Below are 27,661 nucleotides of genomic sequence, written 5' to 3' on the forward strand. Positions count from 1 at the left end.
GGTCATGCAACGGGAAGTTTCCCATTGTTTGGGAAAGAAATGACATCTTTAAATTCCATACTTTAACAGAAAATGGTGGTAATATCTCAATTATTTCTGTAGATGAATGAGCCATTGGAGGCTTCAGCATTCTTTGCTGCATTACAGATTGCTTGTTTTGCTGGAGTAACCATAATAGAGAAATGCAACACTGCCTGTGCTGTGTGGCTATATATGTATATCCCACTGAGAAGTGATACATCAGCTGTGTCAGTGGAGCTTATACAGCAAGATTTATGTTTCTTACTGGAGAACTTGCTATAAATATAGCTATAACCACCTACTCATGTTTTATCTCAAGAATTTATTCACATATTTTTACAGTTAAGGGTACAAGTAACTGTAAGAGGCTAGAACTCCTTTGAGTAGATTACCCCCATATAGATGCAATTTAAGAAATCCAGGTTCAGCTGTAGCTCTGTATCACATATCAGAGCAGCCTTTAAAAGTTGAAGTGCTGACTGTAGATATTCCAAATTGCAATGCATTGCAATGCTTGTTTGATTTGTACCCAAGACAAAATGAACCTGTTCAGCAACCAGGTAATTATTAAGTGCATGCCATAGAAAATGCTATTGGATTGGTTGCATAAACTAGAGCATGCTACTGTATTTTGAAGCCTCAAAGGAGGAGCTCATTCTTCTTTCAGAAAATTCTCTTTTTTTTTTTTTTTGCTAATGTCTGCTAATGTTTTACTGTTTCTGCATTCTGACTTCATTCAGATCTTAGTAACATGTAGCTTCCCCTAGCTATTCTTTTTGTCAGCCTCGCACTCTGGCTCTCCTGCTCATGCTAAACTTCTCATCCATTTATTTCACGTATATGGCTTTGTACAGTGCATGCATAAAATGTACATCATGTTGTACTGATGTGCATTCCCCCAGCTTTCCCTATGGCTTGTGGCACAAATGGCACACAGGACAGATGTCTGCTGTGGACAGACACCAAGAGATGAGCGAAGCAGGTCATAGAAACACAGACTCACAGGATGGTTTGGGTTGGAAGAACTAAAGGTTCTTCTAGTTCCAATGCCCTGCTTTGGGCAGGAACACTTTCCCCTAGACCAGGTTGCTCAAAGCCCCATCCAGCCTGGCCTTGAACACTTCCAGGGATGCATCCACATCTCTGGACAACTTCTCAGAAGCATCAGTCCATGGGAGCCACAGGTCAGAGATCATTAGAAACTGGTGGTAGCAATAGTTTAGGACATCTGTTTCCTTGGCTCGAGAGAAGGGAACGAGGCAGAAAGCTGTTCTCCACACAGCGTGTATTTCACTTACTTGCTTATTAAGTTTTCCCTCACGCCGTTGACATCAAAGGGACAACGTGGAGCTGGCAGCACTGCACGGCGCTCGGTTCAGCTGGTGGCACTGTCTCGGCGCTTCCTGACGGCCGGAGAGCGAAGCAAGCCCCGAGCAGCTGGTGACAGCCCTCGTTTGGCAGCCGTAAGGGCAGCAGGCGGCAGGGAGGAGCGCTGGGGCTCCCCGGAGCGCTGCGCTTGGGCAGCCGGGGCCGATGGTGAGGCCAGGTGAGCCCCGGGATGGCTCCCCGGCCAGAGCGACCCGCTCCCCGCCCCGACACCTGCGCGGCGCCGCCCCGCAGCACCCGGGGCCAGGCGGGGCCCCGCCGCCGCCCTTAAAGCCCGGCCGCCCCCGGCACCTTCCTTCCCTCTTTTCCTGCCTTCCTCCCGACTTTCAGCCCCGAGCGCTCCGGACCGCGCCGGCGACATGGGTAGGTGTGGCGGTGCGGGATGGGGCAGCCCGGCGCGGGTGGCGGAGTGGCGGTGCCCGGCCCGCGGGAGGGATGCCGCCCCGGGATGAGCATCCCTCCAGCCGCTTCCCTCCGGGCCGGGTGATCGTGCCGGGCTGCGAGCTGACAGCGTGGCCAAGGGTCTCGCCCGCCCAGGGCTGGCTCTGCTGCTCGGTGTCGAGGAACTCCCCGGCTACTCTTGGGTCTCTACTCTCCCTCCGGGGCAGCTCTCCCTCTGGCAACGCTGTATCCTGGTTTATACGACCTTGCCTTGAAACCCAAGTGAGAGCCGAGAGATGGTGCCTCGGTCTCTGTAAGCTCTGAGAGCTGAGCCCCTGGCCGGTAAGGTTTATCCTATGCTCCATTTCTAAGGCATGTGGAGCTTGAGATCTGAGCACAAGTTAAATGTGGTGTTCCTTGCAGATGTTAAATAATGCTTTTTCATTGAGAGTGTTTGCCTAGGGTTGTCCAAATGTTTTTTAAATACATAGATATATAGCTGGAAGATTCAGATAAGGACAGAACCCATTTATCTAATTAATCCTGAAGCTTTTTTCCTGTCTAAACTGGAACACTGAGTGGTTGAGGTACAAAACCGACTGTTTTGTGATGTATCTCTCCATTGCCTTTCATTGGACTTCTGGTCCTGCATGGTCTGAGTACATATGTGTCTCTCATAGCAAGCAGTTCCTCGGCTGGAACCTTCTCGGCTGGAGAAACCTTGTCTCACTCAGGGAAGGAACCTGAAATGCCTACCCTCTATCTCGAAAAAAAAACAAACAAACAAAAAAAAAAAACAAAACAAAACAAACAAAAAAAAAAAAAAAAACAAAAACAACCCAAGAAACAACCATTGCATCTTCAGCAAGCAAATCTGTGTCCTGGGGACAAGCAACCGTAGTAATGAGCAGGCAGGACATGTCAGTGGTGCTGCCAGGGGTCTGCTGGCTTGGGCAGACAATCAGGAAAATGGAGATAGTTCTCTGAAGAGAAGGAAATGGGATGCATCTGGGTCTGCCCATTTACTACCAGGCTTGTTGCTTTATAGATTTGCATGGATAGTTTCTGTGGGGGTGTTTTTCTGGAGTAGCAAGGTGTTTACAGCTTTTTATTGAAAAATATGGAGCTCTTTGGTATTTTGGTATTGTGGAAATGAGCAGTTCTGTGGGTCATTCTTTGTGGGGAAAAAATACAAGAGGCTTTTGGTCCCCCAAAGAGGGACTGCTCCAACATGCCACTAGCAAACTTCAGATTTATCACTGAAAATGATGCAAGATGGTGGGTGCTCTGTGCTTTGTAGGCCTAAAGCTGCCTGACAGTGGAATCCTCAGTTTAGGTGCCTGTGTTGAAAGGTTGGCTATAATGCTATCTGGAGTTCCCCCAACACTCTCTGCAAAACGAGAATAGAGGGGTAAAGTCAAAATGGTTATAAATAATTGTGTCTCTTAAACCTTGAAGTTAGATGATGTTGTCTGAAAAAAACTGCCTCTGTGATGTCCTCTGGGTAAGGTTTCTTGCAGAGGCAATATTTTTGCCATCAGGAAAGCAGAAAAAACCCCAAACCCAACAAAAAAACAGATCCTAAAAATTTTCTCCCAAGACTTAGCTAAGAGACAGAAGTGAGCTGCCCAAACTGTTTTTCTCTGTGCATGTTATAAAAAACTGGCAGTGTGAGGCACATGTGCTGGAAAGGCCAACAAGTGGAAATAACCAAGGAGCTGATATGAAGATGGACTATTGCTGACACCTTGGTATCCTTCAGTGTATCTTCTCTGGTGGCTTGTGGAAGGGACATTGCCAATAACTTTAACTCATGTAGCCACATGTGTCCTGAACTGGGTGTGTTAGCACTTCCAGAATGTTGCTTGCTCTCAAGGAAAATATATTCTTGAATCACCTGCACAGTACTACCGTCTCTGTTGTGAAGGTACTTGTCCACAGAAGTGAAGGAAAGAATTGGAATAATCTGCTTCAGTGATTTCTGAAGATTTACTTGATTTAATATTGTGTCAAACATTATAGTGTTGCTGTCAGCTGTTTTCATCTGTTGTGGACTATGGACTAAATAATGATTTTCACGAACATACTTTTCTTATGTATTACAAGATGTATTATGGCCTTATAGATGTATTATGGCCAGACTTGATTTACAAGCAGGGATTTCAAAGTTCACATCTTGCAATTGGTCTTATCTTACTGATAATGAGCTTGCTTATGTGTTTTTATGTAAAATGTTGGCATCCACTATGTGGGCACGGGGCCTTTATCTGACACAGTGAAAGCTCAACCTTCAAGCCTGTCTCCTGAGCTGAGGAAGCCCTGCAGGAGTGCTTGCAGCCCTGAAGTCACTTCCAGCTGCTCTTGCCAGGTCCTCTACCCCTGGCAGCACTTGGAGCAGCTGTCTGCTCTTGCTGCCCTCAATGGGACCCCCCTGTTCTTTCAGGTTCTTTCAGGATTTAGGTTATGGGAATGCCTGCTGAAGTGGATCACTCAGCTGGGGCTTTATATTCAGTCCTCTGTAAGTCCCTTTTCAGAACTTAACCTCCATCCGTGGCAGGGCATCTTGAGTCTGTTCTTTAATCTTGACTTGGCTTTAAGGTAACATGCCCAAGAGTGAATTGTAACAGGACTCATCATCTGTGGGTGGCTGGTTTACCATCACCTTGAATGATGTGTGGTAAGCAGCCATCGGATGCTTTGACTCGTCAGTCCTTTTGAGCTTTTCCTGGGAGTGTATGAGTTTATGCACACTCTGCAAAACCAAAGGCTATTGAGTGAAGTTTTGCCTAATAACTATGAAAAGTTTCCTTTTAATAAACTGAAAACTTACCCTGACCAGTACTGTGTTTATATTTCAATATGTATGTAGAGTTGAACCTTTTTTGAATCTTCCATTGGTTTTAAGGGAGTATTACTTATTAGTTGCCATTAACTTGTATATTGATTTTTTCCCTCCCCAGGTGGAAAAACTACTGGCAAGTCGGTAAGTATTGTTTTCCCTGATAAAGAGTTGCTCTGCTGATTCTCTTTGGTTTACATTGTTTTGGTAATGTTAGCAGACCCCAAAATAAAAATCACCCTATAAACATACATTAAACAGATAAAGATACAATAAAGGCTTACTGGCAAATGTGCAAAAGCAGCCTAGTAACTTATTAAATTCTAGCTAAGCGTTAATTTGCTCAACACCCTGATAAAATGTTTAAAGAGCCTTTGCTGACTGAGCACGTGTTGGTAGGGGGGAGATTGGTCCCTGGAGCCCATCCTTCTTGCAGCTGAGTTGTCATCATCCACTGCTCTTGAATCTTTGAACTGTTAATGACATGTGTCTCAGCAACCCTAACCCTGCCTTTGCATTTCCTTATCTTGCACAGACTTTTCCTCAGCAGACAAAGACAAAGCTGTGCAGCAGGATGATGGCATCCCCAGGGCAGAGCGAGGTTACATAGGGCATTATAAAACATAACCTTCAGGTTACCTTTTTGGTGGTGGATCTGGTGCTTCCTGACCAATGAGGGTAACAACAGAAAAGGTTTTGGTAGATGTGTGTATGGGCGCATGAATACTGTAACAGAGGACAGTACAGTGCAAAACAAGGACAAGTACACATCATATATTAGCAAAGATTAATTGCATAGTCTCTTGCTTGTAGCATCTTGGAAAAACATAAGACCTGTCACCTAGGAAAGACCCAGTAGTTTTCTCTTGCATGCCCCTGTCCATGTTCATGTCCAGCTGTGACATGCAGACCCCCTCCAGTTCTGGAGGAAGCCGCTTAAAAACCCACCAGTGGCTGTTGTGCCAGCATGGGAATGCAGGGACAGCTCCACCAGGCACAGAAGCAGTGGTGGCTTGAAACAAATATCTAGCCTTGCTGGACTATGATCTCCCCAGACCACCATGTAACACTCTCCTAAAGATTAAGGTCTTGTGTAGGGTGATGCAAAACATTGGAGAGGTTTGTGAGAACCCCAAGTGGTAAAAGATTTTAGTGAGGTTTTGTGAAATTCAGGTGGATATGGGTCCCACCAGTTCCTGGGCCAGGACTGCGCTGTATTTCTTTTCCTCTGTAGGCAAGCAGAGACATGGGGAGGTCTTTGTTCTGCTTCAGGAACAGACATTCCCTCCTCTCCACCTGGGCTATTCCCAATTACAAGTCACACAGCCTGGGCTACTGTTTCAGTAACCAACTTAACATGTGCTGAACCAAAACTTCAGTGTGTGACTCTCCATCCCGTGACCATTTGCATGGCTTAGGGGAATGCTGTGTGAATGGGGCACAAAGCATTCTTCTGTGTGAACTCCAGCCCACCAACACCTGTGTCCAAGCTGGGAGTAATTGTCTAAACCTCCTGCTGCCTTCAGCTGAAGGAAATGGGCAACCTCAAGTGAATTTTATCTAATTTTGGGATACATGTGAGTAGCCTTCCTTTGGAGACACCTCTTTCTGCCCACGGAGGATATGATAAATCAAGAGTGACAAGTATACATTTAGGGCTCAAAATCTGTGTGCTCTAAAGCTAGAGGAGTCCCACCTGGTACTTGCCTCAGCTGAGATTGAGTTCTTGCTGTGAAGCCTGCTCATCAAACCATGGGTAGGATATGCAGTAGAACAAAGGTCAGCGCTGCTCAGGCATCCTCATGACTGTCATATGAGTCAACAATGTTCCTGCCACTTTCTTATTTTCATTTCTTTTGCAGGATTCCTAAAAAAAGTCTGTTGTAGCACCCAAGTGTTGTGTTGTGCTGTTTGTTGAGACTTTGCTGAAGGCAGTGGCTCTCCAATTTTCTGGTGTCAGGCATAATTTCCCTGTCTGATTTTTCCTTTTGATCTGCAAAGTTAACTTCTTCCTGTTTCGCACAAAATAAGGATTAGTTGAATTCCTAAACTTTTGCAATCCAAGCAATGCCATTTTTAAATTAAACTTGAGCATGGAGAAGAACTGTTTTGCATCTGGAATGTTCTGGAACGTCTTTAAAATCTGATTCTTTGCTACTTGCAGGATTAAACCCATAAAAAAATTAAAAGGTAGGATTATATTTAATTTGCATCACCACTAATTTTAATAGAAATTATATCTCAATTCATCCACTCCACAGAGACAAGCAGGTGATCAGAAATTAAAGCTGCAGTTCTAATGACCATATCAGATTTGTACCTGACGTATGCTTTTTAACCATTGTCTCAATGGCAAGAACTGCATGATGATGACCAGGAACATGCCTGTTGCAGCAGATGAAGGCTCAGTGCACCTGCCAGCCAAAGCCATGCCAATTTAGGTTAGGAATAAAGTCTGTTCTGTTATCAGGTCTGAAGAAATGAAGGATTCCTCATCAAGCAGAGTATTTTTAAGGATGAGAAGTTTTCCTGAGGGATTTCCTTGAATTAGAAGTTTAAATATTTATTTGTTTTAATTACAGGTGCTTAAAAATAGCCCTGGGCTTCCAGCTGGTGTACTGCAGGGGTTTAGTGTAGTGCATTTTTGGTTGGCCTTGGGTTTCAATTTTTTGTTTTTCCAAAAACATTGGCTTTTTGCATATTTTTAGATACAGTGAAGATTGCTGTAAGGGTTACGTGCTGGAGAACTCAAATGTTCATAGTGCAATACTTGTAGGTAATTTCTAGTATTGCTAAAGGTCTCTTGCAAAGGGCAGATGAAAAGTGTGCAGACCTCTGGGGACCAAGAGAGGAAGGTGACAACTGACTCTTGGTTCAGGTAAACTAGCATCATCCCACAGAAGCCTGTGCAGCCTCCAGACCCCAAGTACCTACCCACTCACACTGAGTCCATGCTGAGCTTGCTTAAGCTGTGGGTTGCAGTGAAGAGTGTTAGTCTGGGTTGCACAGCTCTGAGCTCACATTGTCTATTGCCTCCAGGTGCTCTGCTTTGGCTTCCCTTTGAGCATTTTCTTCATCGTCATCAATGAGTTCTGCGAGCGGTTCTCCTACTATGGCATGAAAGGTACATCCCTTGTCTCCTTGTGCTGAGCGTTACCCAGGCCTGACTTGGGTTTGTAACCTGTTGTTTTGTTGTTCTTCCTACAGCTGTGCTCACTTTGTATTTCACACGTTTCCTACACTGGGAAGACAACTTTGCCACTGCCATCTACCACACATTTGTTGCTCTGTGTTACTTGACGCCGATCCTTGGAGCAATCATTGCGGACTCTTGGCTGGGAAAGTTTAAGTGAGTGCTTCCTCAGAAAACAGCCAAAGATCTTGAAAGCTCACCTGAAACCAGTGTTACTTAAATCATCACCTAAAACCGCAGCTGTGAACAACAGCTTCAGAGCTGGTGTTGACTACTCCAAGATAGTTTGAGGTTTTCATTGATTCAGCTCAGACTTGAAACTGCTCTGTGAATTAACAAATGTTCCAAATCTGCTAGTTGTTTAAGGGTGGTAACATAGTTTCTGAGCATGCTGCATGTTTTTCCTCTCACCTGGACAAAATGTAAGCTGTGGAGAGTATTCACCAAGCTGTGAAAATAGATACTGGGCATTATAATTACATAGGATTGTCTATCTACTTGTTGCAAGTGGCCAATGAAATAGTGAACTACTGTGCTGTCTGGTGTTAACTGGACCTTAGAATAAGTTTTAAAATACTATGTGATTTCAGAATTGACAGATTAGTGAGGGGTCTTACTGAGTAGCAATTTTTTTCTCTAAATGATGTCTTTTGTGTCTTTAGCTGCAGGCTACTTGGTCAGGATAGTACCACTGAAGTACTTTGAAATGTAACCAGGTTATTTCCAACAGCTTTATCTCCCTTTCCTTTCCTGATGTTTTGATTCTAAAAGTGTTTACTTTGCCTGAGAAAAAGCACAGTAAAGATTTTATGGAGGGTTATGAGCCATGAATGTAAGTGGACTTGCCAAAGGTCTCCCAGAGATTAGAGATGTGCTGTGCAGTCAGCTGCACTGTCTTCTTCCGCTGTAGGGACAGCCCCTGGGAGCCCAGGGCTGCAACCCTATATAACTTTGTGCATTTCCCTGTGTGCTCTGTGCAGCTGCTCTGAGCAGTCCAAACTCACTGCAACTAGCTGGATGTCTTACAGATTGCAACCTAAGTATATTGTGACCTTGTACGTCTAGATAATGTGGTTTGTTTTTTAAATTTATTTTGGCTTTTTCATGTTTTATCAAGATGAAACTTTGCAGACCTTGCATCTCTTCTCCTTTGATACTTGGATATGCTAGTGCCACAACTGAAAGGCCCAGACCTTTAACAGGAGCTCGTTAGGATGGCTTAAACAAGAGAAAACATGCTTTAGGATATTAGGCTTTGACACCCAAAAATGCAGCAAGGCGTAATGAGGAAGGCTTAAACAAGAATTTTTAAAAATCTATGATGACAAGAGGAAGAGGAGGTTACCTAAGCACTGTTAAGCACTCTTAAAGGAGAGACTCCAATCTTCCACAGTCCATGTACTTTGTGCAATGTACAAAGTCAAGAAATGTGATGGGACCTGCTCACATATTGTTGGATGTGAATTTCTTGGGGAAAATAATACAGAAATCAGTTATTTTTAAAATTGTGTGCTACCAATGCAGTGGCAATTATGTATGTCTTTGCAGTAGGTTTATAAGTCTCACAAATAAAACTCAGAAGTTTCACTCCTGATTAACTCAGGTTTAAATTTAATTGGAAACTTTTTCCCAGGTTGCTAGGTAAATAAAGTAACTCTATGGAAGTGCTATTAAAAAAACCCAACCCATTCAACTGTATCTATTAAATACCACTAAATAGCAGAGTCCTTGTTGCCCTGCTTTATAGATTTTTTTTTTACTGCACTACAGGCGATATCAATTTTAAGTCAGAGAAACCTTGTTTTAAAGTGAGGGGAATTTGGTCAATGTCCCTCTTGTGTCAGGGTGCTGCTCCAAGCTTGCTGTGAGGATCTCTTGCCTATGTCAAATAGTTGGATTGTTCTTGGTCTTTGAGCATTGTCCTTCATTCTCCTGCCTTGCATTTGGCTTGGGACTACTCCTGAAAACAGGGTTTTAAAATATTTTCACATCATTGCATTGTTTTTCTCCTGCTTTTCCTCCAACCTTGAGACCTGTGTCTGTGCCTATTGAATGGAGGCCCACCCAAGGACACAAGTGAACATGGGTTAAACTACAGCCATGTACATAAGGTCCAACAAAGTTAAAATGGAACATGCTTTTACTTACAGAAAAGAGGATTGGACCCTAAAGCCAGGATGGGGGGGCTGGTGATTATGCAGTACTATCATCCTAGGCACCTCCTGGCCAAGGTGAAAGCCCACAGCCTGCACTCTTCAGTGCTGTTCTCACTCAGATCTGAGCGTAAAAATGTTGGTACACTTACAGTGAAGAGAGTGGGAGTATAGAGTTGTTGTTCACAACAATATTTCAGGGGAATTTCCATGTTTGAAGCAGGTTTTTGATTTTTCTTTTTTCTTTACTCCTGCAACTAAAATATAAAATAACATAGTGAATGTTTAATTATACTTATATCAGTGTAAATTGCAGATTTTAGTTTTGCAGAGTAGTCCATTTGATCTTCAGCATATAAAAAATATGAAAATAGCATTCTTGAGTTGGTCATTAAAAAGGCAACTACTGAAGATATTGTGACCTAGTTATACCTAGAGAATCCATTTGTTGTCATGCCTTAATTAATTAAAGGCTACCTTAATTAATTAAAGGCTACCTAGAATAATAATAATAAAAAGAATAGAAATACTGTGGCAGTGGTATGTGGTCAGATTTTTATAGGAGCTTCTGATAAGTTCAGTCCATAACTTATTGTATCTGTTAGTTTTTTTCATTACTAGGAATCTTTAAAGTAAGGAGAAGTCTGCATTAGCTGTGGAATTATCTGTGTGTAAGTGTGTTAACAGATCTAAGAAAATGTATCTCCTCTCTTGATAACAGGACCATTCTCTACCTGTCCATTGTCTATGCGATTGGGCAGGCAGTGCTGTCTGTGGGCTCCATAAATGACCTGACGGATCACAACCAGGATGGCACTCCTGATGCTATAGCAGTGAACATGTGAGTTGCCTTGTACACATTTTTTGTCCCAGGCAGGTGAAAGATGGGACAACTTAAGTTTATATTACTTGAATTTCAACTGTCTTTGAACCACTCTATTATGTATGCTGTAAGAACTAACACAAAATTATTCTTTTTCTTTTCTCCTTTGTTCCAGTGCTCTGTCCATAGTTGGCTTGATCCTTATTGCCTTGGGTACTGGTGGGATCAAACCGTGTGTGTCAGCATTTGGTGGAGATCAGTTTGAGGATGATCAGGTAACAATGTCTTTCAGATTTTCAGTCATACAGATACTCTAACTAATGTTTGACTATTATAGTACTCTAATAATATACATCTTTAAGTAGGTGCATTACTGTAGGGTTTTCCTGAGGAGCTGAAGAAGGAGCTAGTTAAGTATTTGTCTTCAACTTTGAAAACCGAGGCGCTGATTTTTTTGATCTAGGCTCATCAATGTGGTTATGGCTAAGCCTTTCTAAACATCTTTCTGTTTTTACTGTAGGAAAAGCAAAGAAGTACCTTCTTCTCTCTCTTTTATTTGTCCATTAATGCTGGAAGTCTCTTATCTACTTTAGTCACTCCAACTATCAGAGGTAAGGTCACATGTTTATTGACAATTGTTAAGCACCAGAAAAGGCGTGTTGGATTGCAGTCCACTCTGGTTTAAATTAAAGTTCTGTTCTCTGACACACTGGAGTTATCTAGCAAATATTCTTCGGTTTGTCATCCAGCTTCTCAGAGATGAGGTACTCTCAAAAACAAGCCAGTTGAAAACCTTCATTGCCTTTCGGACAGAAGTACTAGATCTGAAAAGACATGCTGGAGCTAACAGCTTGTATGCCTAATGCATATTTTAATTCCACAAAAGTACAAATGTGTCACATCATCCAATACCTTTAAAACTATCACACTAGAAAGAACTGTATTGCTTCCTGGGAGAGGAAGAGGAGAGAGAGACTTCTCCTCTGGAAACATGCCCATGCTAAGTACAGAAGCATCTATGCATGTAGGAATATATTAACCCATGTGACAAATGCTTCCAGGTAGCCCTAGTTGAACAGGGCACTTGGCCTGGAAGATGACCAGAGGTCCCTTCCAATTACAACTGTTCTGTGGTACATAAATCCACTTTCCAGTAATGAAAGATAAGCTGGATACTGATCCTCCACTCTGAGGATGTTGGTAGATTGATTTGCTGTTCCCCTGTGAGTTTTCAGTGAATTCAAAGAACAGAAACCATATGGAAAACATCAGCAATGCTGATGTTTGTATTTGACTTTTATTTGATGTTATTTTTACTTCAGCTTCAGAGTGCGGCATTCATACCAAACAGGAATGTTACCCCCTCGCTTTTGGAGTTCCTGCTGTCCTCATGGCTATTGCCTTGGGTAGGTGAATCTCTTGCCATCCTGTTGCCTTGGCAGTTAGATGATAACAATCTCAGAATAATGAAAGTGTGATAGAAATCCCCCGGTATTGACCTCTACCATTACCTGATCATTTCTGTGGTTTTTGACTTAATTTTTTCCGGGGTGTGGAGGTGGGTGGGATTAATCTGAAGTACTCACTTTCATAGAAGAGTCTGATTTATCAGGAGAGTCAGATGGGATGGGGGTGAGGCCTGAATATATCTTTGAATTCTGTACATTATGCAAATTACTGCCTGTGTTTCTTGGATTACTGGTGTGTACAAATAGATCTTTTGAATGTAGGGTGAGAACTCTCAGAAAATGTGTAGTATGGACATTATCTCTAATCTAGGATTATAAATGGTGTGAGGTAATTGTCCCCGTGCTGGAGAAATCCCATATTTGATATGCCACTACTTCTCAAACACCTGCATTTTTACCAGCTGTGCTGCAGGTCATTCCCTGAGCCTTACTGCTGACCAAGAAACTGTGGCTGCCATTATGTACTACAGCATCCCCCGTGCTCCTTGTCCTTCATGGTCCTGACTGGGAGCCCACCTGGCTACCAGTGACCTTGCCTTGAGCCCAGCCCAGGCTGGATGGCAGCTGTGGGGGTTTGCCTGTGTCTTGCCCTGCATGTGCGATGATGAGGCTGAGCAATGTGCCTGGGAGCAGAGGACACCTTGGCCAGTCCTGCAGTTCAGGCAAAGCCTTGTGTGTCCCTCCATGATGTGAGCTGCAGCATCCTGAGCTCCTGAAAAGGAGCCCCTACAGCAAGGCCAGAGTCAAGGTCCTAAATGCCCTTGTTTTGACCTCAATTGAGCAAACCTCCCCCTGAGCACTTACTTTAAGAGTTTCCAGATTCAGGTTTTTGTCTTGAATAGAAGCAATCTGCTGGTATTAATTTGATTTGTCTTACTGTATGATAGCATGTGAATAGGCAATTGCATTGCTTCTTGGGAGGCTTATTCCCACCCTGATTAACTCCTTGACTTACAGTTTCCATACCAAATTATTTGCCGCTATTTTAATTTAATCCTGAGTTGCTTTTGGTTTCTGTTTGCATACTGTAGTTGTGTTCGTAGTTGGAAGCAAAATGTACAAGAAAGCTAAACCACAAGGAAATGTAATGCTTGAAGTTTCCAAATGTGTTGGAGTAAGTATTGCTTACATTCCTCAATCCCTGGCAGCAATTACTAAAACTGTTCTGTGAATGTGCCTAAATCAGAAATCTGTCTTAATGTGAGGAAAGTCTCTGAAGTTTGTTGCTTTATTACAGAAGGCTTCTTACTGACACCTCCACATTTACGGTGTCTTTTTAGGCATATCTTGATTTATGTGTGGATTTATACACATAGGAAACAAAATAAGGTGTCAGTGTTATGTAAAAACTTATCCCAACTTTAGGGAACCATTCCTTCCTCATTTGTGCACCTTTATGAAGAAAGAGAAAAACGTGTCTTGAGCTGAGTCAAGAGCAGTGCTACTAGTGCATCTTATCAGCAAAAACTTATTACTTATTAAAAAAATATTATTTACAATGCAGAGATTTATTGATCCCCACTGTGTTAAGGAAATTCAGGAGGCTGCAAATCAGTGTGATCCTGCAAGGAAAGGAGTGGAATCTACATGAATAGCACCACATGTCCCAGCTTTGCAGTGCCTGAACTTTGAGATCACATTTATTCATGTACAAGTTTCTTCATTTTCCATTGTTGTGGTTTGACATTGGCCAAATACCAGGCACCCATGAGAGTAGTTTGCTTAGCTTTTTTTACTACAGTTGGGTAAAGGAGAGGGAAAAAGATCAAAGAAGGGCTCATGAGTAGAGACAACAACTGGGAAAAAAAAACCACTTCAAGGGCAAAACAGGTTCAAATATAAAGGTATAAAATAAATTTACTATCAACAGAGTCAGAGAAGGACAGTGAGAAGCAAAAATAAGCTTTTAAAACATGTTTTTCTCTCCCAGCTGCTCCCTCCTTCTCATCAACAGCGCAGGAAGACAGGGTGTGGGGGTCTTGGTCAGTTCATCATTTGAGATCTTTTTCTGTTTGCTCAGAGAGAGGAGTCTTTTTTCTGCTATGTCGTGGGGTCCCGCCACAGGCAAACAGTCGTCCCAAAATTGTTGTGGAATGGGTCACTCGTGCACGGGGTGCAGTCTTTTAAGGATAAGCTGTTGTAGTTTGGAAGCAAGGGCTGTTTCTATCTCTGGGAGCAGGGGCCCTCTCTCTCTTTTCAGATCTCCCACTAGACCACATTCACCTGCTAACATTCTTCTCTAACACTCACCTGCTCCCTTGTAAGCACTTTCTCCATGGGCTGCGAGTGGATCTCTGCACCTGCCGTGGAATTCATGCATGACAAGGGGACAGTTTGTTTTACTGTAGTCCTCGCCATGGCTTGCAGAGGAACCTCAGCTCCGATGCTTGAAGCACTTCCTCCCCCTCTTTCTTCTTGACCCCAGTGCTGCCATGTTGTTTTGCTTCATGTCCTCTCTTCCTTCTCTGACTAGAAGAAAAACTGTTGCTTGTAGGTACCATTGTCAACAAGTGGCAGTGATTCAAAGGATCCTGTAGCACAGAGAAGTTGATCTCGTCTAGGTTCTGCGTTGGGGAATCGCTTGTCATGCTTCTGCCGTCAGCCAGGCGGTCCCGCCGCCATTGTGCACGTACTGGCAGCCGCAGCAGCGCTGGTCTATTTAATGTCTCTCTTCATGTGGGGTGCTGGGAAGGAGAAGCTGCTGCCACTGCCCCTGCCCTTTTCGCTCGCAGTGCAGTTAGTTAGGGGGGGTTAGGCAGGGTCCACACTGAGCCAGTGTATTACTGTGGGCAGTGCCAACACAGTGCTTCCCCACTTCTGGGGAAAAAATTGCACATGCCTTGTTTTTATTTCTTAAATATGTCATCACAGAGGCATTACCAACCTCTCAAATTGGGCCAGCAATGTGTCCATCTTCAGAGCCATCAGAGATTGGTTCTGTCAGACATGGTGGAAGCTGTAGCACTCCCTCACTACTAAAAGTCAGGCCGTGCCAAACCAACACACCCCTACAGATCTTCCCGCTTTATACAGCTCAGCCTATTGCCTATCTTGTAAGCACTGTCAAAACCAAATCTCTGTAGGTAACTTTGGCCATTTCTTAGAGCTCTGCTCCTAAGGCCCAGCTTGGCCGTACATTATTCCATGCAGAAACTCTTAGGAGTTCTTTGGGACCATATTTGTGTATATTCAATGTCAAGGTGTGAGACATACCTATAAGATGGAGCTTGTCATAGGAGCTTCTCTCCTACAGTCATTCAGCTCTGAAAACCTGCGCACATGACACTATCCTATTTACTGTTGTACATAAGTCTGAAGAAGGCAGATCTTCCAGCTCCTCACAGCAACCCACATTGAGAGGGACTGCTCTGAGCTGTTTGGTCCACCTGACCTCAAGTGCACGCTGGGCTGGTTATGCAGTGTGAGGCCTTAAAAACAACATTCCCCTAGATGATGGGGTTAACAGAAGTCAAGTCACCTTTAGCGCCCTCTTAATGCAAGAAGCCAGGAGCATCATCTCTAATGACAAAACAGTTTATAGTTTTAAATATTTGTAGTGCCATTAAACATAATTCTGTCTCTCCTCAGTTTGCCATCAAAAACAGGTTTCAGCATCGCAGCAAGGAGTTCCCCAAGAGAGAGCACTGGCTGGACTGGGCAAGTGAGAAGTATGATGTAAGTACTGGGGAAGCCTCCTGTGCTGTGACAACTGCTGACCCACAGCTTCTCTCTGTCTGCTCTGGTCCATTGCCTCTTGCACTGGGCAAATAGTTTTGGGCCTCTCCATCATTCAGTAGCTGACCTGGCTAAACCTCAGTGCTCTCCTGGCATTGCAGGTTATCTCCTCAGCTCCTGTGGGAGAAGGTAGAGCTGTGTGACTCAATGCTCTGTGTAATCATAGGCTGTCCAGGGAAATTCAAGGGAGGCGGAAAAAAGACTTTCTCTTGCCAAACAAATACAAACATTTAAGTTTTTTGATTAGAAAAATAGCAAGCATTATCTTTCCTTCTCTATTTCCTGTAACTCATGGCTGCAGAGGGGAAAAGGGAAATGATGCTGCCTGTCATGGTTAATGCACAGGGCCATAATACTTGTCTTGGTATGAAACATCAGAATTATACTTTGGAATTTCAGTTTAAGTGGGTAAATACTGCATCCCCTCCAGCCTCAGTACAATTTCTTATCATGACTCTCAAAGCCTTGTATCCCATAGTTCCCAACTTGTCTCTTGCCTACTATCCTCTCTGCCCTGTTGCCAATGGCAGCACAAACCTTTATTTTCTTTTTTTATGCTTTGTTCTTAGGTGAAATTCCTCAGTTGCCTATTGTTTAAATGCCCACTTCACTAAATGCTGAATCTCATGCTGCCATCAGTGTATATGCAAAGAAGCCTAAGTCTCTCTGGTATCAGTCACCTTTAACCAGCAGCCCTTCCCACACACAAGCAGACTTTGTACTGTTTTAATAGAACTCATCAGATGTAGCCACAATATGCAAAGTTGAATGTGTGGGTAAACATTATATGATGGGTCTTTACCTGTTGCTGTGATATGAGTAGCAGTCTGAAATTGTCCCTTTTTTTTTTTTTTTTTTCCTTTCTTTCTTAAACCAATTCCCCTTATGTAATTTTTATTTTCTACAGAAACGACTGATTGCTCAGATAAAGATGGTGTTGAAGGTGCTTTTCCTTTACATCCCTCTTCCCATGTTCTGGGCAGTTTTTGACCAGCAGGTAAGTAGAAATGGTTTGGCTTGGTAACTAGAGCCGTACCATGTCAGTCTCCATGGGAGTGTGGAAAAACAAATTCTTTATCCTGGTTTTATTGCAAAAGGGTAGTTACTGAGTCATGTCAGTACAAGATGATCTGCAGCCAGAGGCAATCTCAGTTTATCTGAGTATACCCAGGGCAGATTCAATGACTGAGGCCTCTCCAAATCTTGTATCAGCCTAGGACTCAGGGGATGAAACAGTAATTTAAAGCTTTCTTAGTGCTAATGTTTCTTCAATTATCATTTGTCAGATGAAATTTAGGGTCCTTGTGTAAATGAGCTGGAGAACCAGGGTTTAAATGATCTGGATGCCAGTTTGCTTAATCACTCACACCCTGTTATAAATACCTTACATCTTCAAGCAGAAGTAGAAGCCTGCAATTCCCATTCACTTGGTGCACTGGGTGCTCAAGACTCACAAAAACATCATTCACAGTTAAGCACTGAAGTATGAATTCAGGAAGATGCTTGAGAGAACCAGAGGTTGAAAGCCTTATCCAAGTCAGATGGGAGGAAGTTTGGTCCAGACTCCTCATATCCTACTGCTTCAGTCCAGTGCCTGTGAGCTGTAGCTGTCAGTGTGACCTGTTACAATTAGGCAGCTCTGCTATGAAATTCAGAGCTCAAAACTCATTCCATGGGTAATATCTTGGGCAGTGCTGTGTTGTGGGTGGCTGAAGGATCTTGTCACAGATGCAGCAGTAGCGTTCTCGTCTCATCCTGGGCTCAGGCCTAAAGTCTGCCCTGCTTGTCCCAGCTACAGGCAGGTTTCTGGGGCAGAAGGCTCCAGGCAGGTCAAGCCCTGGCTTGTCCTCTGGCTCTGGGCTGTGTGAAGGAAGGGTGATGAGTGGGACATGTGAGTTGCTTGGGCTCAGGCCAGTGGCACATGGTCCCCGGGTGGCTCCTGTGCCCAGCACACGGCAGTGCCCTGCACAGGATGGCTCTGCCCTCACTACAGCTGATTTCTGCATCTAATTTCTGCTGTATTTCACAAAACAAGTAAATGAAGTGGAATGGGCCATGAGACTCACATTGTTCAAAGGTTTACATTGCAGACTAAGAATACTCCCATAGCAAGCTAGCTTTACTTTTGGTTGTATTGCATGTTTTTTCAAGCACTTCACTTATGAAGACAATTCAAAAGGAACTTTAGAACATGGATTTACTGTGACATCTAATTTTTTCTTCTCTTATTAAGGGGTCAAGATGGACACTGCAAGCCACAGCAATGAATGGGGATTTTGTAGGTTACTTTTTATTCCTTTTTTCTTTAATTAACACTTTTCAGACCCGTTTTATTAGTTGTCATAATATTAAAAACTATTTCTTTTTTTCTTCACCAGGGTTTTCAAATTCAACCAGACCAAATGCAGGTACGTTAATTTTCTGTCTGCCAATTTCAAGTGCTTGTGAAAGATTAGGTACATATTGCCCTTACTTATAAAAAGTGCTTTGAAAAATACTTAATTTTTTTCTCATGTTCATCTTCTCCAGATTGTGAATCCAATCCTGATTGTCATAATGGTCCCAGTTGTAGATTCTTTGGTTTATCCTTTAATCAAGAAATGCAAGCTGAATTTTACGTAAGTTGATATAATTATCTGACTTCAACAGAGGCTCATTTTAGTGGTTTCTTTAACTGGCTCTTCCAGCCCTAATGTAATAAGAGCAAGCATTCAGCTAAGGATGAAAGAGAAGTGTATTTAAAAGGGTTTAATATTTTAAAGAAATTAAAATATAAAAAACCAGAATACTGCAAATGATATGTAGAGACACCACTTATTAGAAGAGGAGAATCTAAGAGAAGAGTAACAATGTTTTTCAGTTAAGGACAAAATCTTTTGATTGCGGGAGAGATGATCTTGATTGTTTTCCATATCCCCTATGTCTACCCCATCTCCCTCCTGAAGAACAGGGAGTAGAAATACAACATACATCCTTGGCATTTGTCATGTTTTGGGCTAAAAAGCAACACAAGACATTTCCTCTTCAGTCTCAGCTGGGAGTCTGGTTTACTGAATCCTTCTAGGTGGAGCTTTGGGGGTATTACACATTATTTTTCCATGTTGGTAAGGAAGTGGCTAGCAGTTGCAAGAGTGCTTGCAGAGGCAGAAAAGAATACAGTTCTTTGAACAACTTTCAGAGAGCTAAGGTGCAATGCTGTTTTTCCATATAGCTGTTAAAAATCTAGGGTGTCTGCTGTGCTGGGAACACTGTCATTCATTTGTAGATATTCTGCACTGGATAAATGATGCCACAAATGATATATATACTCTAAATCTATCCTTACAGCTTAACTGCATGCCAGTAGATGTCTCCTAATTCAACAAATTTCCCTGACCGTTTTTGTTCATCTTACTTAAACATAGCAATATGGAGACAAGTTGTTACTCCTTTTTTAAAGGCGTATCTTCTTGTCTCTTCCTTGTTTTACAGCTAACAACTGTATTGGATTGGGTTTTTCTTCCTACAAAACCAGATTTTTTCAAGAACCTAACAATCATGGTCAGTCAATGTTTGAGCCCAGCAGATGCAGAGTAACAGGCTATTAAGATGCTGCAGGAAAGATGTATTTTCTGATAGTGTAACTATGAATTGAGAGGAACCCAGCTTAGCAGAACACTTTCTGCAATAACATCAGCCCTTCAAATGGTGATAATGTGCTAGTCGTGGCCATTTGAGTTTCCCAGAGTGGAGAGAAAAAACAAACAGCTGAAGCTTTGAATTGGCACTTCTCTTAAATCTCACGTGTCTTTTGTTGTACCAGGCCCCTGAAGAAGATGACTGTGGGGATGTTCCTTGGCTCTATGGCTTTTGTTGCTGCTGCCCTTGTGCAAGTGCAAATAGATGTAAGTTCAGCCACATGCGAGTATTTATGATTAATATTTAGCTGTTAATTCAGGAAAAAAAAGGTGGGTTTAAGGGGAAAATGAACCAAGACTCCTAAATTTGGAGCCAATCATATAAGCATAGAACTAGAGGGAGGGGAGATATATTGCAATACTGTGGTTAGCACAGTAAAATTAACTAGCAACAAACACCATTCTGCAAAACATCACATTGCAGTTAATACAAATCATGCATTAAAGGCAACCTCAATCTTTAAACTGAGACTAAAAGCTGAAAACCAGACACTTGCTTGGCCTACCAGAGGGCTGCTTTGTATGTTTGACCTCTTCTGATATTTAGACTGGAGGTGAAGTGTGACAGTCTGGGAAGCAGCATCACAGCAGGAGCAAAGATGACACATGTTGAAGGAAGGATTTGTCTCCCCTAACCTTCCTTGCCCCAAAGGGAGGTGCCATGCCTGAACCCAATGACTCTTTCCCCTGTAGCTGGGATGTTGGCAACACCTCTGGTTGGTGATCCATTGGATCCCAAGATCTGAACAGCTGTCTAGAGGTGTCTGCTGTGGATGAGAGACTTCTTTCCTAAAGCAACTTGTGAGATTAGTAACAAAACCTGATTCAAGTCTCCTCTGTCAGACAATCACAGATCAGCAGGCAAATTCTAATCTTCAACATGAAATAATAAAGATTACAGTAATTATAGTAATTTTTCCATGTGACTTAGGACACTGATTTTACTTTTTTTTTCTGTCTTAAAGAAAAGCTATCCAGTTTTCCCTGCAGCTGGGCAAGCTCAAATTAAATTAATAAATCTGGGTACTGTTCCTGCAACAGTTCAGTTCCAGCCTCAACTTCAGAGTGTGGATGTAGCACCTAATAAGGAGGTAAGTAAGGGCAGATGTGGAATATTAAAAAATAATTAAAATTAATTAAGCTAAAAAAAAATAATGGAGTAAGCCAGAGTCATTCTTAACTAATGGTTCAAAATTGATTGTTTTCTAAGACTTTGTTACTCTAATAATTTTTTGTATTGTGGAATGAATTGTTAGTGAAAACACAGTGATTGAAGAAATAGTAGCTATGTTAAGATTTGAAGTATTACTACATTGTTCTGACTAGAGTAGTTTTTTTTCCCAAGAAACTTTCATAAAATTAAGTGACTTGGAACTAGATGAAAATTTCACTCTTGTTAAAATGGTTCCAATTCCTAAAAGTAGCCCCTTCCTGCAGTAAATGTGCATTCAGCTCTAGTGAGTTGCTGCTATTACTGTGAGGAATGACTTACCTGAACAGGGAGCTTCTTCTGTGGCCATACCACACATTAAGCTTCATGTTTTGCTGCCAAATAACTTTTTCAGGTTCTAATACAGCACAGCATTGGTAGTTCTATTGACAGCAAAATGTAGTGGCTCTGATGGATGTTTTTGATTAGGGATCTTACAAAGTGTGCTCTCTGATAGCCCGCAGTTCTGTTTCCCTTGAAGAGGAGAGATCTTACTCCAACCTCCTCCAAATTTGCCTCACAAGGAAACAGAGTTGTGAGGAGAAGATAAGGGCACCCAAACTGTATATTGACAGGGAATTGATGTAACCATGGTACATACCTGAAAATGAAAGATATAGAATGCTCAATTCCCTATTACAGACACTTTATCATCCAGATGTGGATTATAAAGTGCTTTTGATAATCCTATAAAACAAACAGCCTATTTTAGTGTAGCACTAACATGTTTAATAAGGGTTTAAGTATTTTATGTTGATTAAATGTGTTTTGAATATTTAAAACATGTCATTTCTGCTTTTTGGAAAACACTGCATCACATCTTATGCTAGTGCTGCCTCTGTAGCTAAATAGAATTTTACTTGGTGGTTATGGTAAGCCTGATTTATCTGGAGCAAGAAATAGGGAAATATAACAGCTATTCCACAATGCTTGTGGGAAGCTCATGTAACTTTGAAGCTTGTGTAACAAATTAAACTAACAAAAAAGAATGATCAAATGGAATTAATGCTTGATGTAAAAAACAAATCAAAAATGCAAATTAGGGGATGTTCATGATCTCTGGCACTTCAGAAGTAACATGTGTAAACTTCTGACCCTCCCCAGAGTCCATAACATTTCCTCAAAAGTGTAGACAAATATGCAGTTGCACAGAAATCTGTGGCAATTTGTCTTTGTAGACTGGCTACATGACATTTGAGACTTCTGAACTGCAATCATTACACATAATTTCTGCAACTCTAAATGAAACTAAGCCTTTGAAGCTGCTAGACAGACAACGCTACACTTTGCCATTTAAATGGGGTCCAACAGGCATCAATTCTACGTTGGTAAGTCTGCTTATTTCTTAAGATATAAATAAATGTTTTGACAACTATCTGTGTGGAGTGTGTGAAGCTGAGAGGACAAGCTCTGGACAGCTTTTGTCCTTTGACTTATTTTCTGTCTCTCCTTGTCTCTGCTGTACCAGTAAGACTGGTAAGCTGCAGAGAGCACACCAGGATGTCCTTTAAAAAAATTTACCAATTTCTTATGTTCCTTGACAATGACACTTTCACCAAAACTTAGGTGTGTGGTCATACAGTGTTTTCTAGTAGATGTGTGTGCTAGTAGGAACCTAAACAGGAAAGTCTGGAGTCTTGCTCTGAAGCCTCTGTTAATTCCCACTGCTCTGTAATACTGCATGTTTAAGCTGTTCTCTGATGCCAACAACATATTTTGATAATGGTCTCTTCCACCAGATAGAGGACAATATCACATCAAAACCAGGAAATGGAAAAAGTCTCGTCAGGTAGAAGGTTTTTTTGTGTCTAAATTTTGACAGTAGCATGACTCTCTCTTAAATCTTGGGTCTTTGGGCAGCCTCTTCTTGTTGAAGTAAAGTTTTCTGTACTGTAGGAACTCACCTTTTTCTGGACACATCCCTTGATGTTTTAGGGGATGGGATAATGTCTGAGTCATGACTCACTTAAGTTATCTTACACATCTGCTTTGGGTGTAATTTAGCTAAAATTGGAAGCGTATGCTTCATTTCATTGCCTAGATTTTTTTATTGGACAAGTGGCATGGATTACAAGTCTATACCTCATTTTTAATCTTGGATAAGAGGTATCTTTCTACCTCTCCCTTCTCTGCTTTTCTTCTACTTGCAGATGCATTACCTACTGGTTGTACTAGCGGCTCGCTTTTGATGTTCTCCTAAGGCAGTGGGCTGGTGGGGGTCTAACTGGGGTTTTTGTATTAGCTACATTTCTAGGAGATTTAGAGTTCTTTCCAAAATGGTAATTGATTAAAAAAAAAAAAAAGGCATTAAATGGGAAGACCTGATACTTGTTGTGCTGCCAATATATAATTAAAAGTAAAACCTGTATTCTTTGACTTCTGCATGTTTTGTGTAGTATTTAATCACTCTTCCATTTTAAAGGTTCATAAACAATTCCAATTTTACTGTCAATGTTACTATGGGTGACATGGCTTTTGGAGAACTGCATCCTCTTTCTGTCAGTAATTACAGCGTCGTTCCAAATCCAGGCTGGTAAGCATTTTCCTTTATCCTAATTTAATCTCCTAGATATACTTGTCCTTGGGAAATGGGCACAGAGTTTTTTTTAAATATGTGATGCATACAATTGACTACACTCATGGTCTGAACTGTGAGATTTCGGTTTTTCTTTTTCAGGTCATATACCATTAATGCTTCAATGCCTAACATTTGTACAGTTGATTCAAAGGAATTTGGATATGGTGGTGCCTATACCATTTCACTTGATGATGTGAGTTGCCACTTGTTGGATGGACAATATAGAATTCCTTCCCATGTTGATACTTTAACTAAAAAACACTTGTAGAAATATTCCTCTTGTTTTTAATCCTTTAATTTCCTTTTATCTTTAAGTATATATGGTAGAATTCCGGTATCCTAAACAGGACACAAAGCCACTACTAACTATAAAAATAATGATGGTTATGATAATAGCATAATGCAAGAATTCATGATCACCACTCCGGGCTTTAAACCTTTAGCCCTGTTAGACACTACAGATTTACATGAAGTCTGCTGTAAAAAAGCTGTACTTTATAGGTATGCAGGGCTTCATGTGCAATATTTGTTATTTACTCTGAACTTTATTATTATAGAACTGCTTAGAATGCCTTAACTGTGCACACTCATTATTACTGTTCCTAACACGCTATTTTAATTTCCAGTGTGTTGGAAAAAAACTTATCATTACACACTTTGAAGATATTGCACCAAATACAGTCCATATGGCTTGGCAGATCCCTCAGTATTTTCTTCTTACATGTGCAGAAGTACTGTTCTCTGTCACTGGGCTGGAATTTTCATACTCACAGGTAGGTATTCTTCTTCCTGAGTTAAGAATCTTGGTGCAAGTTAAGATCTTCCATGATGTATTGTTTTTAAGTGGTGGTTCTGTGCTGCTGCTTTGATCCCTATGTCACTCACAGCTCCTAGAAGGATTGTATAGGCTCATGCAAGTTGGCCCTGTTTAACCAAGCATTTGGTGTTTTCCATTAAGCTATGCTGAATTATATGATTTGAAGACTTGACTACCACTCCTCAAATTTCCTTCTCGCATGTGACTATCCATTGAAAATAAGTGCAACTGTACTGATGCAATAAAACCAAACTGGAGAGCTCTCAAATATAAAATGAGGAAGTAGTGGCATGTCATCTCCACACCAGCGTACTCCATACCGCCATTTTCTTAGCCTTTTATTAGTGTTTAGTTATGCACTTTTAATTCCTTTGTCTTCTGACTCCAGTTATTAGCTGTGTGTATTTCTCTTAATTCTGAATCTAGAAACTGCAGTGATGGAAACATTGTAAGGTGTGATTTGCTAGGTGATCCACTCAACTTCTTCATGTCATGTGTGCCACGTGTTCCTGAGACATAAAATTACACCTGTGCACCTGTTAGTTACTCGGTGTGTATACGTAAAAGGTGTTATAGTTAGTGTGATAATGGTCTCTTGCTCCTCAAAGCCTTCTCCAGACCTGTTTAGCTCTCTAGCATTTTTAATGTCAAAAAATAAATTTAAAAAAAGCCCCAACAACCACCAAAACCTAGCAAACCATGAAATCCTCTTCCCCACAGAGAAACATGGTTTATTGTAAGGTAAAGAATGCAGTAAATGCATCAGAAAATAAGTGTTACCATCGAAACTTAAATGTCTGTCTCCACAGGCCCCATCTAACATGAAGTCAGTGCTGCAGGCAGGATGGCTGCTGACTGTGGCTGTTGGTAACATAATTGTCCTTATCGTGGCTGGGGCATCTGCAATCCAAAAGCAGGTAAGCATGCAAGCAGTTGGTGTGCTATTATATTACCCTGTGAGAAAGCAGTTCTAATCCAGTGGGAAATGATGGCAGATAAAACAAATAGCTTTTCTGCAAAGGTTTCTACTTACCTGTTATTTGCCTTGTTGCCAGGCTCCTTTTCTTGCAAGCAGCAGTTTCTAGCATCTCTGCAGTAAATGTCTTCTCATGGTATAGAAAGTCTGTGAACTTTTGAGCTGAAATTCTGCATGAATGGAATTAAAACCTACCAAAGTTCTGTTAATTGCTAATGAGCCTTTACCTGCATGCCACAGCCTTGCCATATCCCTGCTTCTGGCTTTGTTGGTTTCAAACCTCATTCTTTGGGGCATAAAAGCTGTGTCTGTCCTGGTGAAGAACAGTTGTACAAGATTTTCTATTTATTAGTGGTGCTCTGTAATGAATTAAAATGGCTCTCAGAGAGAGGGAAGACCTTATCTCTGGAACAGCTCTGTCCCCAGTTTAATCTAAATTAAATCAGAAAGAGCATGAAACAGAGATGTTGAGGCTTTTCAGGTAGAGTTTCTGATCTCTGCCCACATTTGTGGTCACTAGGTCAGCTGAGAAAATTTTTAGTGGAAGTAGAATCAGAGCCAGACTGGCTTTTGAGTGAGATTATATGACCAAAAGGAAGGGGCTGAGTTTCCTTCTCAGTCTTTCATTCAATTCCCAGTTCCTCCAGGAAAAGGATGTCGCAGAATTTTTCAGCATTCACTGAATTTTTGTTTTTTTCAGTGAAGATAGAAATGCTGAAAGAGCCTCAATTCTTTGCTTTAATATGTATTATATGCTTAATTAATAATTAGTCCTGTAAGCCATATGATACTTGTTATGTATACTGAGTTTACTTCCTGAAAATACTAAAATGGTGTAATAATCAAGTGAATATTGGTGGATAAATTCTGCTTTTTATCTGTTTTTGCAGTGGGCTGAGTATGTGCTGTTTGCTGCCCTGCTGTTGGTAGTTTGTATCATTTTTGCTATCATGGGTTCTTTTTATACCTATATTGATCCAAATGAGATTGAAGCCCAGTTCAGCAAGGAAGCAAAGGAAGAAAAGAAGGATCAAGACGGCAATGAAAAGGAAGCTGAAACTGATACTCAACTGTAAAAGCTGTATTCAAGGAGTGTTTGTAAATAATGGAAATCCCATGCACTCTCCTCCAGTCAGAGGAATCAGGGTATCAGTAATAACACCTCTGGATTATATGTCTTGTGGGAGACATTAAGCAAGACTGTTTTAACTTATAATGCAGTCTCTCTAGGGAAGCAATAGGAAAATATTAGTCTCTCTCTTGTACTGAATGTGGTATCCTGAAGAAACTCCAGCAGAAGTTGCACTCTTAATGTACCTCAATCTTAAATATTATAGCATTATTATATTGAAATTAGACTTGGAACTATTGGACCCTTTGAAAAGATGTATTTTTATACTGTATTTCCATTTTATATCGTGAAAGAAACAAGACTTGTGAAGAAACAGTAACTGAAGCCAAGCACTCTGCATGATCTCCCTAGCATCACTGTTACTTGAAAACAGCAGGTCACATGTGCCTTAAATTCTTTTGTACTTCCTTATAGAGAATGGGAGCAAAGCTCTGGCAGTGATCGGATTAAAATGTTGTGTGTGTTCCAAGTGGCAGTAACTTGGATGTGTGCTGTAATATAATGCTTTATCTGCCTGTTAACTACCCATTTAACTCCTGTTATGTCTTTAGTTAATATTAGAAGTGCCCACTCAGGTAAAATGATAACAGCAAATGACCTTTGGAACAAGCAACAGCAATAAAACTTACATTATAACGAAATAAGAAAAGTGTTTTAAGAACATGGCTTACAGTTGCATGGTAACAAAACTCAATACCACCTCTGTGGTGCCTTTTTCTACACGCTCCATCACTTAAAGCTAACGGATCAGTGCTGGTCTTTTCTATCTTAATATACCATAACACTTAGCAAATTTATGCTAGGAGAGATTAAATTTTGCTGCTTAACAGGACCTGCTCCTGTAGTTCTGAACTCCACGTTATAGAGTGCCAGTGGTCTGCATGTTGTTTTGGTAATTCTTGTTCTTTAGGGTCTACATCCTACACTTTTTCCAGCAGCTGGGACTCACTGGCCCCTCCAGTAGCCCGGCCAGACTTTCAGCTGCTTTCACACCTGTCTTCCAATAGTCTTATCCTATTTTACAGCAATTCCATTTTGGTATTTGCAAGTGATGACACAGACATCCATATTCAAGCCATGGGTGTTCTGCTAGCACTGCGGGTCCATGGGCCCCTGTGCTCCCTGTTCCCACTGGAGCTGCTGGCACCTAGGCCTCCATGTGCACTGACAACAATCGCTCACCCATGAAGACAGTTTCAAATGGAGTTTGAAAAGGCAAGTCCAAGGCACTCTTTGCTTATGTTAGAGATAGTCTGGTTACCCCAGAGGCA

The 27,661-nt window shown here is 41.6% G+C and overlaps 1 protein-coding gene across 1 annotated transcript; it reads left to right on the forward strand.

Annotated features, from left to right (window-relative positions):
- The first annotated feature begins 1,842 nt into the window (after positions 1-1,842).
- SLC15A1 (solute carrier family 15 member 1) lies at positions 1,843-27,013 on the forward strand. The gene is made up of 23 exons (XM_053934730.1): positions 1,843-2,101; positions 4,749-4,771; positions 7,667-7,751; positions 7,835-7,976; positions 10,695-10,814; positions 10,972-11,071; positions 11,317-11,407; positions 12,119-12,202; positions 13,297-13,379; positions 15,854-15,940; positions 16,908-16,997; positions 18,234-18,278; positions 18,379-18,408; positions 18,530-18,618; positions 19,803-19,884; positions 20,643-20,768; positions 22,066-22,215; positions 22,627-22,676; positions 23,310-23,420; positions 23,565-23,658; positions 24,092-24,238; positions 25,092-25,199; positions 26,149-27,013. Exons 1-23 carry the CDS (start codon positions 1,843-1,845, stop codon positions 26,332-26,334), a joined length of 2,382 nt encoding a protein of 793 aa, XP_053790705.1. The 3' UTR covers positions 26,335-27,013.
- Positions 27,014-27,661: the final 648 nt, after the last annotated feature.

Source organism: Vidua chalybeata, chromosome 2 (genome assembly GCF_026979565.1).
Source record: "Vidua chalybeata isolate OUT-0048 chromosome 2, bVidCha1 merged haplotype, whole genome shotgun sequence".
In the NCBI taxonomy this organism is placed as follows: Eukaryota; Metazoa; Chordata; class Aves; order Passeriformes; family Viduidae; genus Vidua; species Vidua chalybeata.